This window comes from Phaseolus vulgaris, chromosome 8 (genome assembly GCF_051622355.1).
Source record: "Phaseolus vulgaris cultivar YP4 chromosome 8, ASM5162235v1, whole genome shotgun sequence".
Taxonomy (NCBI): Eukaryota; Viridiplantae; Streptophyta; class Magnoliopsida; order Fabales; family Fabaceae; genus Phaseolus; species Phaseolus vulgaris.
Genome location: NC_143505.1, coordinates 43,029,423 through 43,046,417, shown reverse-complemented (window position 1 = coordinate 43,046,417; position 16,995 = coordinate 43,029,423). Strand labels below are relative to the sequence as shown.

The following is a 16,995-nucleotide window of genomic DNA, read 5'->3' as shown; positions in this document are numbered from 1 at the left end:
ACCCCTCTTGAGGCGAACAACGTCAAGGTCAGAGTTGACGGAGGAGGTCTCGCCCAACAAGGTTGCGGAGGCCCACGGGTATAACCGCTTGTAATCTGGTAGGGGTTCTACCACCACACTGGTTTGTGGTGGGTTTGGTTGCAGTTGGCTACGGTGAGAAGACGCGGGTCTCGTGACTTGGTCGGAGGAAGCATTGGGACCCCTTGGGGGGTCGCGAGAAGAAGAGGGGTTGGCCCTACGGGTTTTCGCCGGAGGGTTGCGAGGAGATGGAGGAGGGTTTGGAGTGAGTTTTGAACGAGTCATCGGGAAAGCTGCAAGAAGATGAAAAGGGATGAGTGTTCGTAAACAGAAAGACTCGACAGAGGAAGAGAAGAGGGAAGAACAAGGGGGGCTCGCAGGGAAAGGTTCAGAAACCCTAAACGCAGAAAAGAGAAAAATGAAGCAAAGAAACATCCCACAACGTATGCTCCAGACAAGTATTGGATGATGCAAACCGATCAAAATGCAGCAAATACCAGTAGGAGTGATAAAAAAGGTACCTTTAGACGATCGAAAGAGCGTACAGCAAAGGGGGGATCGAAGAAGTCGAAGAGTCCACCAGGGCGTTTCGAGAGTTTGGAAATAGGAAGAAGATAATGGAACAGTGGAGTGGCGCGAGAATTTTAATAATTTCGAACGTTACAAGAAGCGCAAGCGACAAGAAACGTTGGCCGTTGATGAGTCCACGTGTCAGTTCGCGAAAGGGGGTTGGTGAAATGTCAAATCAGTAGATGACCCGGGCATTAGCGCGCGAAGCCACGTAGATCGCCGAAGTTTAACTTGTCTTCTTTACCAGAAGAATCGCAGCCCGCGTACCGATCAGGTCATCAAGAACAACAACGCGATCAAGAAGTGCGCATGGTCGCCGATCGCAAAGATGGCGGTCTGCAACACATGAGACCGACGGTTGTGTCATCGCCAAAGTAAAAGACCAGGCGGTCCGACATCGTTACAAGCAGCACATCGCCAACTTTTCCAAGAAGCTCGGAGCAAAGATGCTGGAGGTTCAAATAAGAAGGCTCAAGCGAACGAGCATCCCTCACAAATACGAAGGCCAAGCAAAGCCATAAGAGAAATGATCAGAAGCAAAGTGTGCACTGCAGCCCAAAGGGAAGGAATGGGGAGGCGAGTAAATGCTATCTAAGGAATTCATACCAAACATGACGAGGGGGAATATTGGGAGTAACGCGTGCGGAATAGCAAGGAACGCAAGCATGCAAAAATAAGTTGGACAACATTCAACATAAAGAAAAACGTAAAGCCAGCGTTAGGGTTACAAACGGAGTTTATAACAGTTGCAAGATGAAAATATAATCCTATACACATTCTAATGTTTGCACGGGAAGCGAAAACATATCACTCATCAGTGGCCCCCAGAGTTTGAGCAATGCGACGAAGAAGCCCCGTCTCCGAATCTCAAAGCCTTAGTCAGCAATGTCCTCTGATGATCGTTTATCTTCGAACCTACGTAAAAAAGGAACAAAAGTACAGTAAGAGACAGGCATGAAAGAAAGTATTTCCAAGCAAAATCATACAAGAGATCCAACAAAAACAGGGAGTAGGAGGGTCATAAGGAAAGCCTCACGCACATATATATTTTTCCAGAAGCTCGGCATTATACTCTAAGCTTATTAAGGCAGCCGCGTCAAAACCTCCAACACCCATCAGGATCTTGCAAGCTTCCTGATCCCTTAAAGACAGCTTCTTAAGAGGCTTAGATTTCAAGGCTCTAGCGTCCTTTGTCCAATACAAAGGAAAGCCGTCCAAAGCAGAAGGCACCAGGCTGGAACAACACACCTTGAAGAACCTGCCTTTCCACCCTGTGAAGGTTTGCTGGAAAGGGGTCAAAAGAATCCTACCGGGGACGTTGCTGAGAGTCACCCAGAGGTTGTTTCTCTGCCTCTTCACCTCAAAGAAGTGAAGGAAAATGTCTACAGAGGGTGCACATCCAAGGAAGCCAAACAGAATGTCAAAGGCCTTAACGAAGGCCCAACTGTTAGGATACAGTTGGGCTGGGGCAGCGTTCATCTCTGTCAGCAGCTCTCTCGAACCTAGAAAAAGGGAGGCGCACGCCGACGCGCTTAAAAACCACCTGATAAAAATAGAAAAAGGGAACCCCGTCGTTGGCCCGTTCGTCTCCGTATACCGGCTCCCCTAGGGTGCAGGGAAGCACGGCAATGTCATCGTCATGCCACTTTGCGAAGGCATGACGATCATAGGAACACTCTTCCCCCACGTGTTCCCTCAGGGCCCTGGTGGAGAGTAGGCTAGAGCATTCTTCAAGAAGTTCACTCGAAGCCCAGGGGTAAAGATCCTTGTGAAAAAACTAAAGGTCAAGGAAGAAGGATCTAGCAGCAAAATAGAAGGAAAGTTTGCAAGGAAGGAACGCGGAGCAAGGAGTTCTTGAGAAGAAGACGAATATCGCAAGAAAGATGTGAAAGAAGTAAAGACAGTGAGTTAAGGTACAGGGGTTTCAAAGATTCGAGCGTTATAGTTGAAACAGTAAAGGACGTTAAAGCGGACGTCTTACGATTGGGCCACGTGTCACGAGATGGAGGTGCGAATTGAAGTGTCACCTCTCTTGCTCAGAGAATATCACATTGTCAGAGTCCTTGAGGGTACGTCGCGCCGGCGACGCGGAAATGTCACGTCAACCGATCGGGGAGTGACACGTCGTCAAATCGCCGCGAGGGCAACAGGGGCGAGGCCTTAGTCTTTTCGCTGAAGCAAGCCATCAGCTTAAGACTGGGGGGCTTGTGTACCGTCCCGGGGTGATCGACAAAAGGTCAAAGTCAAAGTCAACACATAGAAGGACATCGCCTAAGCAAGACGTCGCCCAAGTAAGACATTGCCCGAAGAGTCAACCCGCGTGACAGAAGCATTTCGTAGAGAAGAGGACCCACACGATGGAATAACCCTAAGTTGGGTGGCGGCGCTATGGGACCCTCCGCACAGAATAAACGATCAAGTCAAAGGGGCACGTGACAATGCCCACGTGCTCATTAAAGATCTCCAAAGAAGGCTGCATGCATGACACATGATTAATTAGGGCACCCACGAAGTATGATGGCGCGAGAGATACGGCGCTCAAGTTAGAACCCAAGCGGCCACAAGGTTATTCATTGCATTCCAGATAAGGGAAGTCCATGTGCTAGATACGCTCAGATCCTAGGAATAGCGGCGCAAGGACCTTCTCCAAGGAACCCTAGATAATAGCAGCAGCGCAAAGGTAAACCCTAGTTTTCGCCTATATAAAGGGCACAAAGAACCCTAGTAAGGTACACTTTCACAGTTACACGAGTTTTAACCTAATTCTCATAAGTCACACAGAGCACAAACCCTAGTTGTCTTCGCAGCACCCCGCAGTGAGCACAAGGCAATTAGAGCAACACAGTTTTAGCAACACAGTTTCAGTCATTGAGATTATCATACAGTTTTCAGTCACTTTGGTGTTTCTCACTAGCTGACTTGATCGTCGGAGTGCAAACGGCCGCGAGGGCGCCCCTTTGTTCACTTCTTTCAGGTACTCACAGACGGAGCAAGACGAAGGTGCCCTAGCTCGCAAGGACAAGCCACGCGCAAAGACGATCCTGGTCAACCGGCTAGAACAATTAGAACTTAATCTCAATCAAGGATTTGTTTAACTTACTCTATCAATTTTTATTTTCAAAATCCAAAAAGTTATCCACTCTAAATTCAATTAAATGGATTGAACATAAAATCCAAAAATATGGATTTAAATTGGATAAATACGTTATTTAATACAACAAGTATTGACATATTGTTTTTAGTAAATAAAGCGAGAACAATCTTACAACAAAAACCTTTAGTTTTGCTAATTTTTTTAACCTTTTTAATTGCTAAGGTAATTGAGCACATGTTTCTATTTAGTAAGAGTGTTTCTTCTTACAACCCTATAATTTTCTTCTTGCACACCTACATTTTTAAAAAATCCAAAATTAGCCTTGTCACTTTTATTTGGAAAGGCACCGTTTATGGCTTCCATGGCTGCCCTTGTTTTTGTTGGTTGATTGTTTGCGCTGGTAGAGGTGATTGTTTGCGCTGGCAGGGGTAGAGGTGTGGTTGTTGTTTTGAAGTGTTGGTTGGCTTTTGGAGGTAAGAGTTGAGATTTGTTGAAAAGGGTTGGGTGGTTATGGGGTTTAGAGGTTCTTAGAAATCGGGTTATGCGACTGTATTATGGACCAAGCAATTCACAAGTGCGAAAATGAAGTATGCAATGACTAATTCGTAAGTACAGTTTTTGTATTCTGAATGAGGTGGTGTTCTTGAACCATTTTTTGACTTATGGATTGGTGGATCCGAAATGAATTTTTATACTTATGAATTAGTGGATTTGGAATACATTTTTAGACTTATGAATTGGAGGATCCAGATTGCATTTTTTTACTATTATGGAATGCCTTGTCCGAAACCCTAAAAAATGTATTTAGACTTCAAAATCCGCCAAAAAATTAGAACACCTAATCCATAAACAAAAAAAAATATTACTTACCTTCTTCTCCAAATGCAGATCCACCACAGACACAATCAAACCACCACCAAGTCGTTGGAAAACGAATCACCTCCACGAAACCACCAAGAACACCAAATGCACAACGACTCCTTGCACTTTGTTTGCTTTGTGCACAAAGATGGCAAAGATGGAGTCATCGTGGTATAGTGCATTGGGTTTTTTAAAAAGAACTAGTGATACTTTTGTAATTGAATATAAGGGTGTTGGAAGAAATACCTTTTTTGTAATGACCATGTGTATTAAAAGGAAAATTGTTAGTATTCAAATAACTTTTAATAAACATGATAATTACTAATACCAACTCACTTTAAGGTTAAACCAAAAGCTAAAAGACTCACTTTAAAGTTAATTACACATTAATGTTAATTTGACCTCTACGACTAAAATCAAATTGAAAGGCATGCTCAATTACCTTAGTCATGAACTAAATTCAAATAAGAACTATTTTTTTTTTCTTATTGTACTAAAAACAAAATAAGTCAATAATTATTATGTTTAAACTACTAAATCATTTAAAATTAAAATTATAGACTATGGATTGGTGGATTCAGAATGTATTTTTTTACTTATTACGAAATGCCTTATTCTGAATCCTAAAAAATGTATTTCAGAATCCCAAATTTGCCAAAAAATCAGAACACTCAATCCATAAACAAAAAAGATATTACTTATTACCTTCTTCTCCGAACTCAGATCCGTCAGAGACACCACCTAACCACCACCAAGTCGCCAGAAAATGGACCACCTCCACAAAACCACCAAGAACACCCAATGCATAGTGACTCCTTGCACTCTATTTACTATATGCACAATGATAGAAAAGAAGGAAGAAAGAAAGAGTTACCGTGATATACTACGTTAGGGTTTTTAATAAGTACCAGAGATACTTACATGAATGTAGGAGTGATGGAAGAAACACCCCATTAGTAATGACCAAGTGTATTAAAAGGAAAATTGATATTAGTATGCAATTAACCTTTAATAAACATGACAATTATTAATGCAAACCAAAAGGTAAAAGACTCACTTCAACGTTAATTACACATTAATATTAATTTTGCCTCTAGGACTAACAATAAAATTCAATGGCGTGCTCAATTATCTCAATCATTAACAAAATTCAAACAAAATCTAATAACATTAAAGTTTTTGTACTAAAATTATTCTTTTTTTTATTGTACTAAAAATAAAATATGTCAATAATTATTGTGTTGATACTAGTAAATCAATTAAAATTAATATAAAATAATATAAATTTGGATAATTATAGATTAAATTTATCAATAATATTAATTTAGACAATTATAGATTAAATTAAAAAAATTGGATTTTTTTCCCATCCTGTCTTTGAAAGTTCTTAGTTCTTATCAATCTATGTGGGAAACATGCATACATAATACCAGCGTATAACAAACCACGTATAAGACAAAAACAAGTTATAAAAAATTGTTAAGAATTAAGTAAAGCCAATGCAGTAGAAGACACCTTGTTCCTCAATAACAAGAAAAAACAGCTTATAACCTCATTACTATAATACATGTTATTAAACTAAAGAACCATCGAAAACAAGGTCCAAATCCAAATCATTACTCGTATATGGCCGGCCTAATTATTATTGTTTTCATGTAGGACTTTGTCAATGCCACCCTTCGACATTGAATCTTAATATGCGCACTTCTCTCAAATTCTGAGTAGTTCTCTTGTTATTTGTCTCATTCCCTCTATTTCCTTTCTGTTCACCAATAACCCTCTTTGGTTCTTGTTTGATCAACTAATTATGGATCATAAAAGACCATATGATACCCTTGTTATGCTCTTTGTGTTGGCCATTTGTTTTGAGCCATCGTTGGGAGACACAAATGCTCAAATTTTGATGAGGTTCAAAGGTTCCCTGTCAAATGGCAAAGCCTTAACCAACTGGGGGAACGAGTCTAGTTTATGTAACTGGACTGGGTTGTTATGCCGCGCAAACCAAACATTTTATGGCTTGAGACTGGAGCATATGGGACTGGGTGGGACGATTAATGTAGAAACCTTATTTGAATTGCCAACATTGGTAAGCTTTAGTGTCATTAACAATACATTTGAGGGTCCAATGCCTGAGTTCAAAAAGCTTGTGAGGTTAAGAGCATTGTTTCTGTCCAATAACAAGTTTTCTGGTGATATTCCGGATGATGCTTTTGAGGGCATGAGAAAACTGAAAAGGGTATTCTTGGCAGAAAATGGCTTCACTGGTCGTATTCCAAAGTCACTTGCTAACTTGCCAAGACTCTTGGATTTGGACTTACGCCGGAATGGTTTTGGAGGAAACATACCAGAATTTCAACAGCAGGATTTCAGAGTGTTTAATTTGTCTTATAACCAATTGGAGGGTCAAATACCAGAAAGCTTAAGCAACATGTATCCAAGTTCATTTGCTGGTAAATTAATAGAATTTCTGTTTTTTCACCAACAGGCACAGTTTTCAATTGTTTGTTGTTTCTCATTACAGATTTATTTATTTCATTTCTTTTGAAAATCCATGTTTACTGATATCTTATCTCAACCTCACTTCTTGGCGAAACTAAAACCTTTTAATTTGATTCCTAGAACACTTGCAACATAGATAAAAAAAAATTTAGTACATTTGGAAACTCTAGCATTATTAACCAAGGAATAGATTTTAAATTACATATGCAGTTTTGTTGTGTCTTTTATTTGTGGAATAAATGTGGTCAAAATTATGATGACAAACACCTAAAAAATCTTGATATTGGAGCCGAAGTAGCCGTCATACATAGTTTAGATGTTCGGTGTTGATTACAATTATTGTTGCAAACACCTAAAAACAACTGAAATCGCAGTAAATACAAAGTTTAAATTCTAAATAATCTCAATATCTTTGAACTGCAATTCATATTTTTATTTAGTAACTCTCATTTATTCTTTTCCTTTTTTTCGTGGGTCCAGGCCATGTATTATTCCTATAGGTTTATTTATAAGTAGTAGCTCATTGCTCTAAATTGTGGTCGCAAAATTATTCATATCAATTAAACACATTTCAGGATTTTAATAATTAAAAATAATATTAAAAATATATAATATCATATTATGATATTAAAATCTAAAATACAACATAAATTTATAAGTTCTTAACATTTAAAATACATACAAAAATTGATATAAAATATTTGTATCACGTTTAAATTTCAATAATGCACAACAATATTTATTAATAATGACAAGTTTATATGTATAATAAAAACATAATAACTAACATTTCCAGTGTATTATATACTATTTTAGTAAAAAAATGTTAAAATTATCATTCTTGAAACTGTTTTTTTTTTTAGTTTTACCGATTGGACACAATTTAATTCTGTCTGGTGTTGAGAACCATGTATATACATTGTTGCAATTCGAATTACATTTGTTAGACGGGAAATAGATACATAATTGCATCAAATGAAACTAATAGTTTATATATTTATATTCTAATTATTAGTATAACTCTATTTCATTATAAGATTTTGTATTGTTTGTCACTCATAGACGTATATTCTCCTATCATCCCACACAAATATCCCCATTTGATCATCGACACTTAGAAAAAAAAACTAAGATTTGAATTATTTTCTAAATAAAAGGTGGTATAGAACGATGTTTATGGAAATTATGTTCTCTTAGTAAGGTGAGGTTTTTTCCACTCAGAGATTATAATTTAGCCATCTCCAACAAAGTTATACTAGAGAGGATACTATTATCCTGAATATGAGAGACTACTTATATATCTTTCATCTTATTGTTGGATGTTATCTTACATATATGTTCAATTTACATGTTTTTGTGCAACATAGGCAACGAAGGCCTTTGTGGAAAACCTCTAAGTTACTGCAATCATTATGGAGGCAACGAATCTAGATCAATGGAACCCAACCCTGATTCACCTCAAAGAAAGGGAAAGAAACACAGAATCCTTTTAACTGTCATTATAGTAGTGGCAGTGGTTGCTTTTGCTTCAATAGTTTCACTTCTATTTATTCATAACCACAGAAGAAAAAGATTTCAACCTGGAATAGTAGCCAAGCAGAGAAATTCCCAGAAAAGTGCAGGCTTCAAGGAATCAGAAAACGTTGATCTGACAGCTGATTTCAAGGGTGGAGATGGCGAATTGAACTTTGTTAGGGAAGACAAAGGAGGATTTGATTTGCAAGAGCTGCTTAGAGCCTCAGCAGTGGTTCTTGGTAGTGGCAGTTTCGGGTCCAGTTACAAGGCTATGATTTTGGGTGGACCAACAGTGGTTGTTAAGAGGTTTAGGCACATGAACAATGTTGGGAAACAGGAGTTCAGTGAGCACATGCAAAGGCTTGGAAGTTTGACACACCCTAACCTTCTCCCTCTTGCAGCATTCTACTACAGAAAAGAAGATAAGTTCTTGGTTTATGACTTCGCTGAAAATGGCAGCTTGGCCAGTCATCTACATGGTATATATTTAAAAATACATTTTGCTTCTATGATTTTCTTAACTCAATTAATTAATAAAACAATTTTTTATTAATTCTAATGATTTAAATTAAATTTATATTTAGAAGACAAACTTTTTCTTTTAGAAAAAAAATAAAAGACAAAATGAATTGATTTTATTTACTAAAAACAACTTGTATATCTTAATTTACAAAAAAATATAAGTAAAATTAGTTGTAATAGTAAAATGAATACATATAAATTTGGTTTGGCCCCTTTTTTGTATTTTTTTTATGATATTTGAAGTCTGCTATAAAGAATTGATTTTGATTTTGGGACGCAAAATTAAAATTGAAATTGGTTTAGTGATGTTTTGGCATACTTATTTCTAATAAAGTAATAAATAGATGTAACTTACAAAAGTAGTTTAATTTATTTTATCTTCTAGAGAAGTTAATTAGTTCATCCAACCAAAACCAAATTCATTTTGTTAGAGATATGCTAAATGCACTAGGGTGGTGAATCATATATGACATATGTAGTGAGACTTTTTCTCTTTGAGAGATGGGCATGTAATGGTTAAGTGTTTTTGCATAACTCATAATAGAAATTTAGGACAGCTTTAGATTGTAAAGAAAACTGACCATGAATACCATTTTATTTTTTTTGTATTGAAATACAGGCAGAAATGATTCTGTTCTAACTTGGTCCACCCGTTTAAAAATCATAAAAGGGGTGGCTAGGGGCTTAGCCTACCTTTGTGAAAACTTCCCTGGGAAAAGCCTACCTCATGGTCATCTCAAGTCCTCTAATGTGGTGCTGGATCATTCATTTGAGCCACACTTGACTGAGTATGGCCTTGTGGAAGTGATGAGTAAGAGCCATGCTCAGAAGTTCATGGCAGCCTACAAGGCCCCAGAGATCAGCAAATTTGGTAGGCCAAATGTGAAAAGTGATGTGTGGTGTCTGGGGATCCTCATTCTGGAGGTGCTGACAGGGAAATTCCCAGCAAATTATCTGAGACCTGGGAAGGGTGGGAATAATGCTGACTTGGCAACATGGGTGGATTCAGTTGTGAGGGAAGAATGGACTGGTGAGGTGTTTGATAAGGACATCTTGGGGACTAGGAATGGGGAGGGTGAGATGATGAAGCTGTTGAGGATTGGGATGTTTTGCTGCAAATGGAGTGTTGGGAATAGGTGGGATTGGAGAGAGGCAGTGGCCAAGATTGAGGAGGTAAAGGAGAAAGATGGTGAGGATGATTATTCTTCTTATTATGCCAGTGATGGGGATTTGAATTCAAGGACTATGACTGAAGATGAATTCTCTTTCTCTATCACTAATTGATCAGTTTCATCTTACATTTACAACATTGCAGTTGAGTTTGTGGTTACATTACAGTTGGTATTGAGATGCTGATTTTGGTCATTGAGGCCTTAACATTGGTTATATATTTGCACAAAATGTCAAATACATTTTATAATTATTATTACTACTAATATTTCCTTCCTTTATAATTTTATTCGTATTTTTTTATTTGTTTTTAGACTTTAGGCCAATTTCATGAATAATAAGATTTATGTTCATTTGTGATATTGTATTAGGTAGGAGCTGTTAGTTATTGAACTGAGGTAGTTAGATATTTTCCTATTGTTATAGAACTTGTTAGTTTCGGTTAGAAGTTAACAAAAATGGCAAACAGTTTTTATCCATAGGCCTTCATTGATCCATGTATCTTGATGAGATTGTTGTAGCCTCTTGAACATTTTCTCTTCTAAGGATCACCTTACGTATATGTTCTTCAAGTAACTTCTAATTACTAGAACTAAGAAAATTCACATCCATTTATCTGTACTTACGATTCTCTTGGGAGTATTATTCAATGGCGAAATTAACTTGCAATGCTACAACCGTGAAAGATTTAGAAGATCATATGACAACTAGATTGGAGGCCCGTTTGGGGAAACTTGAGGCTTCAATACAAAGAACTTTGAATACGTCTATGAAGGAAACATTGCAAGAACTACTGCGAGAAAATATAAAAATCGCATTGTTCTTGTGGAACGAGGCTTGCTCAAATTGACTTTTCCAAATTTAACGACGACAATGTGAACCAATGGCTTTATTAATCTGACAATTTCTTTTTATTAATCATACACATGATGATGTGTGAGTCAAGTTGGCTATTGTTCATATGGAGGGTTGTGCGTTGCAGTGGCATTCCGCTCTTGCAAAAACTACCGGTTGTGCTAATTTTTCCTTGGTGAAGTACAAGAATTTTGTTCCTGAAAGGTTTAGTGATGTGTGTCACGGCGCAATAGCAAAATTAATGAAATTATGACAAAAAAAAAGTCAATCGTTTGAGTATTACGAGGAGTTTGATGCTGTTATCAGAAAAAAAAAAAAAAAAAATTAGTACATTAGAGTATATAAAAAAATTCGCACTAAAAGACTAGAAGCAAAATTTACCGTCGGCTCAAGGAAGAGATGCTAATAGTGTTGGCTTGACAAATGCAAAAAGGAAAAAAAAATATTTAACTATTAATTTTTAGAATGGATTTAGCTAAAAGTCTCTTCCTATACCCCTATATTTTCTTCCTACACTCCTACATTATTTTTAAAATACTGAAAATATCCTTTCACAATTTTAGGTCTGAAATAAGGGTTTTGTAAGCAAAAATATATTTTCATAATAGAGATTCCATAAAAAAAGTGTTTCTAGAATAAAAATATCCAGAAGACAAAAAATCATTCCAAAATATTTTTTTTAAACACATTTTTTTATTTTCGGATTGATAAATCCAGAATTAATAAAATATATTCTGGAAAATATGTTTTAAAAATATTCTGGAAAGAGAGCGGTAAAATAGTTTTTTTAAAAAGTATGGGATGCAAGATAAAATTTGTTAGGGTACAGGAAGAAACAACCCTAATATTATTGGAAAAACAAAAATGAAAAAGTTTGCGTGGGTTCCTACACCTCTACATTTTTCTTCCTACACCCCACATGTTTTGCAAAGACCAAATTGTCCGTATTATTTTTTAAAAACCCTAAAATGTACTTGAACTGTATTTACTTTTTGCATTCTGAATTATGAAATTCGGAAAATTTTTGGATTAACACTTTTGGTAAAATTTCAGATCCACCAATTCGTAACAAAATTATGCATTCCGGATTCAGAAATCCATAATTAAAAAAAAAAAAGCATTCTAGATCCACCAATTCGTAACAGAATTAGGATTCTGGATTCAGCAATCCAGAAATCAATAATTTATGCAAATTTTGCATCTAAAACACCCCGTCATCCGGAAAAAGAAATGATTCAGTACTGGATTGATGAATCTGTAGCACATTCCCAGATCCTGATTTCCGATTACCACGGTATCCTTTTTCAAATAAAATATCAAGACCAGTTTTGAAATTTAAAAAATTGTTGGAGTGCAGGAAGAAAAACGTAGAGGTGCAGGAAGAAGAAGCCGAATATATTAATCGATATGAAATGGTTTGTGAGATGTTTAACTGAAAAAAATAGCTTTGCGTGAGCTCAGCCCACCCTACTTAAAAAGGAAAAATGAAATTATTACTTTAAATGGGTTAAATGGACGTTAAAAAAAAAGGTGTTTCTTTCTACACCCCATTTTTTTAATAAGATAATTTTACTTCTTTTAAAACTGAAATCTAAATTTTTTTTTTTTTTAATATTTTTGGAACATACTTTATGGAATACATTTTATGAATTTTGGATTTACCCTGAAAAAAAAAATATTCTGAAAAAGATATTTTTGGAATGATTTTTTGGCATCCAGATTTCCTATTCTGAAAACAGAACCTCTATTCTGAAAATACCTTTACTTACGAAATCTCTACTCTGGAATTACTCAAACTTATCAAGGATAATTTTTGTATTTCAAAGAATGTGGAGGTTCTGGAAGAAAAATGTAGGGGTACCGAAAGAAATAGTCTAAAAAAAACTTTGTGTATGCTTAGCCCATGCTAAAAAAAGTTAAAAACAGTTATTTGTTGGCAATTGCTTCCTACACCATATCACTGCACCGAATTCCAGGAGAAAAGAAAAAAATAACCTTAAAAAATGGGGTACATATAAAATTATATTCCGAACCCCTTTTTCCAGAACACAATAATTTCTTTCGAATCAATTTTTTCGTAATGTATTATTTTCAATTCCATATTTTTTTATCCAAAATGGGATTTTTATTTTTTATTTCTTGATTTTTATACCTGGAACACAATAATCTTTTCCGGATCTACTTTTCTGGAATGCATTATTTTCAATTTCGGATTTTCATTTCTAGAATAAAGGGTATATTCGGAATTTTGAAATTGTGTTGGGTGCAGCAAGCAATTGCCTTATTAGTTTGAGTGGGTTTGGCCCACACTAAGATGGCTAGAAAAAAAATTAGTAATTGAGGCCCTCTTGAGCTTGGCCAATAGTTAGATGGTTTAAAAAAATTAAAAGATTATGAAAACCTGATTATAAATTTAGAAAACCTAGTATAAGCAATATAAAAGCAGTATTTATTTTCAACTGAGATTATAAATTTAGAAAACCGGGTCTAAGCAACATAATGCAGTATTATTTTCAATTTAGTTCAAAGATCCAAATTAATTAATCCTGCTATTATCAAAATAAAAATGCAATTAAGTTCAATATATTTGAAATTGAATTCAAAAATCAAAATTCATTACATATCTTTAAATGTAATCATAAATCTTTCTATATAATCAAAATGTATAATGCAGTAAATATTTTCAATTCAGTTAAAAAATCTAAATACATTTACTTTTAATTAAGTTTTAAAATCCAAATTCAAATAATAACAACAATATTTTAAAATTAAAGTTAATACAACCAATCCAAATCCAACTGACAATAATATTTGAAAATTAAAATTAAAACAAACAATCCAAATTCAAATTCAAATGAAAACAATAATATTTGAAAACTAAAATTACCTCAAGCACCAAAGTAAGAAAATAAAGTTGTTCTTACAAGGTCTTTGAAGTAAATAACTCTTCTTCTCCTCCTCACGACCTTTCGATATCTTGATGACAACTTTGAGCTTCCGGTTACTAGGTTGGTTGACTTGGGCTATCTTTCAGCTGGATGGGCTTGGTCCTACTCTTAGTTACTAGACTTGGGCTCACTCTCAGTTAGGTGGATATACCGGCAAGATGCTCCGATAATAAAGTCAATATCAATCTGATTCAGTTCTAATTTCATAAAAAACACTTTACTTTTCTGTTAATCAAATCACCTGTTTATAGTGCTCATTATTTATAGCGCTCATTATTGGACTTTCATTAACTTTATTAGACATTTACTTTTTACACTTTCCAATTACGAAATGTATTATAAATGTTTTGGAGTGTTAACTGTTTTATTATTTCTTTATACTTTCTAACTTCATTTATTTAATATGTAGCTTTTAGACCTCTTGATCTCTCGGTCCTCAACCTAGCTAGTACAGAAGTGTTCAACATAAAATTATACATTTTTATCAGATTTAATATTTAATATGAAATGAAAAGCACCGGTAAGAAAAGTAAACAGTTATTAGAATAAATAGAATAGTAGTGCATTCAAAGAAATGTGAAAGTACACTTACAATGCATTTGGATTGGTGAAGTCGTTTTGGATTTTATTAGAAAACATTAATTTCTTTTAACAAAGATAATATAAAACATATATAGAGCAGCTAAGCTAGGAAGTAGATAGAGATGCACTGCATCTCTCACTCTATTTATCACCACTAATATCATTTTTATTAAATTGCACTTTATTTCAATTAAAATCCTTTCATTAAATTCTAAATAACCTATCCTTTCATATATTTCAATCAACCTAAAAGGTTATTTGGCATACAAACATTAACCTACCATTTCATATAATACCATTGCTAAATTCCAAAGTTTGTTAAATGTGTCCTTAGTTCTTTTTATAGTGTATGAAAACATGAGACTGTTATTTTTTTAAAATAATGTCTACTTATTGATTACTTTGGTAAGTCGTCAAATGGATATGATTATAAAATTAATAAATTATTAAAATTATCATATTAGTTGCACTACCTAGCATTTAATGGTTTGAATACCATTACTGATCTCAGGTTAAAGATAAGGTAGTCCTTTCTATTCATACAAATCAGCAGGCAAACATTCATTTCCTACAATAGTTTTAATATATATTCCTTTTCATGAATTAACCAAAAAATCATTTTAGAAAGTCTCATTGGTACACATATTACTAGTTGGCTTAAATTCTCAGACATTTGCCAACATTATTATGATGGCATGAAAGAGGGTGAGGTTCAACTGAGGGAGATTAGATTGAGGCACGACAAGTCAATGTCGATGATGGTATACGTAATAGCCATAACCATTGTTCTGCAATAACTTGGAAAAGGGAAGGAGCAAGACAATTTTTTTGTTTCTATTTAGTATTAGACTATATTGTGATAATTATATTACAACAAAACCAACAAGTAACCGGTAAAAATATTTGACTATCAAATTAAAATATTATTATATCGAATGTTCTAAAATGATGTCTCAACCATGCACACTGTTAGAAAAGAATGAGAAGCTATGCTAAATCAAGAAGGGGCTGAATTAATTTTAAAAACTTTTTGAAAAGATTTACCCATTCTTAATAGCATCCTCTTAGCATCCTCTGTTAGAATTATAGGCCTTAAACAAGAGAGGGGTCAATTCTTTTTGAAAGATTTTTGCAAGTATTGAAGGTAGAGTGAAAGACTATGAAGAATCAATCAATTAGAAATCTGTTCAACCAAAAGGAAAACTATCTTTAGTTTAATTCCAGAAAATCAACTTGTTGTTTTTGCGAAACAACCAGTTGTTTATATCAGCAGGTTTGAAAAACAAAGATTAAATGAGTGTATGGATAGAGAGATTCACACAAGATGTTTAACTGGTTCACTCTTAACCAAGAGCTACATCCAGTCCTCAACTAACCACTGAGAATCCACTATGTAATCAAACCTAGATTACAAACCATACACCAAAAGTGATGATCTTGAACCCTTCAAGAACACACACCACTTTTGGAAAACCAAACATTTTCCAAAAACACCTTTTGAAACTGCACCACACTAGAACACATTGAAATACAATGTTCATAGAAGAATGGAATAAAATACACCTGGGTAAATCAAAGTTTAAAGTTCAGAATTACAAGACAATCTTATTCCATACTTGAGATGATCGAAAAGCTCTTTGAATTCTTGAAATCTGTTTTTGATTAATCTCTTTTTCTTAGTTAATGCATTGGAGCGTAAAACAACTTTTTTATACTCCAATCAAGTGGTTAAAATAGATTAGAACAACTTAACATAATTTTGTCAAGGTTTTCAGAAAAACAACAAGTTGAATTCTCAAAACAACTGGTTGAATTAGTTTGACAGCAAAGTCAAAACAAAGCCAAGTTTTTCAAACACATTTTAAAAGCCATTAAGTGTCAAACAATCAGTTGAATCGACATTTCAACAGGTTGAAATTTCACACTCTTTAGAAAACTCATATTTTTTCAAAAGATTAAGATTCAATTAACCTTGGATCATCTTAAATAGTGGATTAACAATTCAAAGACTACTAGACACACATAGAAAACTAACAACACATTCTTCAAGCATTCCTCTAGGATTTGGAGACATCAAAACACCTTTTTCAACAATCCCCTCTATTTGATAAAGACAAATCCCTGGTTTGCTTGTGTTGTAGTGTTTGAATCTGATAGATCATGCAAAAAAGAATTTGTGCATATATAAAGCATACATAACAGCAGGATAACCCAGATTTAAAAAGACACACCAACTGGTTTTCAGCATAAGCCTTTAAGCAAAAAGCACCATAGAGTGTAGCAACATAATACAACATATAAACCACCAATTCTTCTCTTATTTGTCTTCACAAATAGAATAAGAGAATGAATAAAAACAAA

General features: G+C 35.0%; 1 protein-coding gene across 1 annotated transcript; it reads left to right on the top strand.

The window, feature by feature from the left end:
• The first annotated feature begins 6,319 nt into the window (after positions 1–6,319).
• On the top strand, positions 6,320–10,728 carry LOC137826688 (pollen receptor-like kinase 5). Its single transcript, XM_068632759.2, has 3 exons — positions 6,320–6,993; positions 8,410–9,036; positions 9,699–10,728. Exons 1-3 carry the CDS (start codon positions 6,351–6,353, stop codon positions 10,361–10,363), a joined length of 1,935 nt encoding a protein of 644 aa, XP_068488860.2. The 5' UTR covers positions 6,320–6,350; the 3' UTR covers positions 10,364–10,728.
• The last annotated feature ends 6,267 nt before the right edge of the window (positions 10,729–16,995 follow it).

Bases quoted from the DNA above. Each gene is read 5' to 3' on its own strand.
- LOC137826688 (XM_068632759.2), top strand. From the start codon at position 6,351: ATGGATCATAAAAGACCATATGATACCCTTGTTATGCTCTTTGTGTTG. The intron at 6,994-8,409 runs GTAAATTAATAG...TGTGCAACATAG, and splicing joins GTATCCAAGTTCATTTGCTG to GCAACGAAGGCCTTTGTGGA. The intron at 9,037-9,698 runs GTATATATTTAA...ATTGAAATACAG, and splicing joins CTTGGCCAGTCATCTACATG to GCAGAAATGATTCTGTTCTA.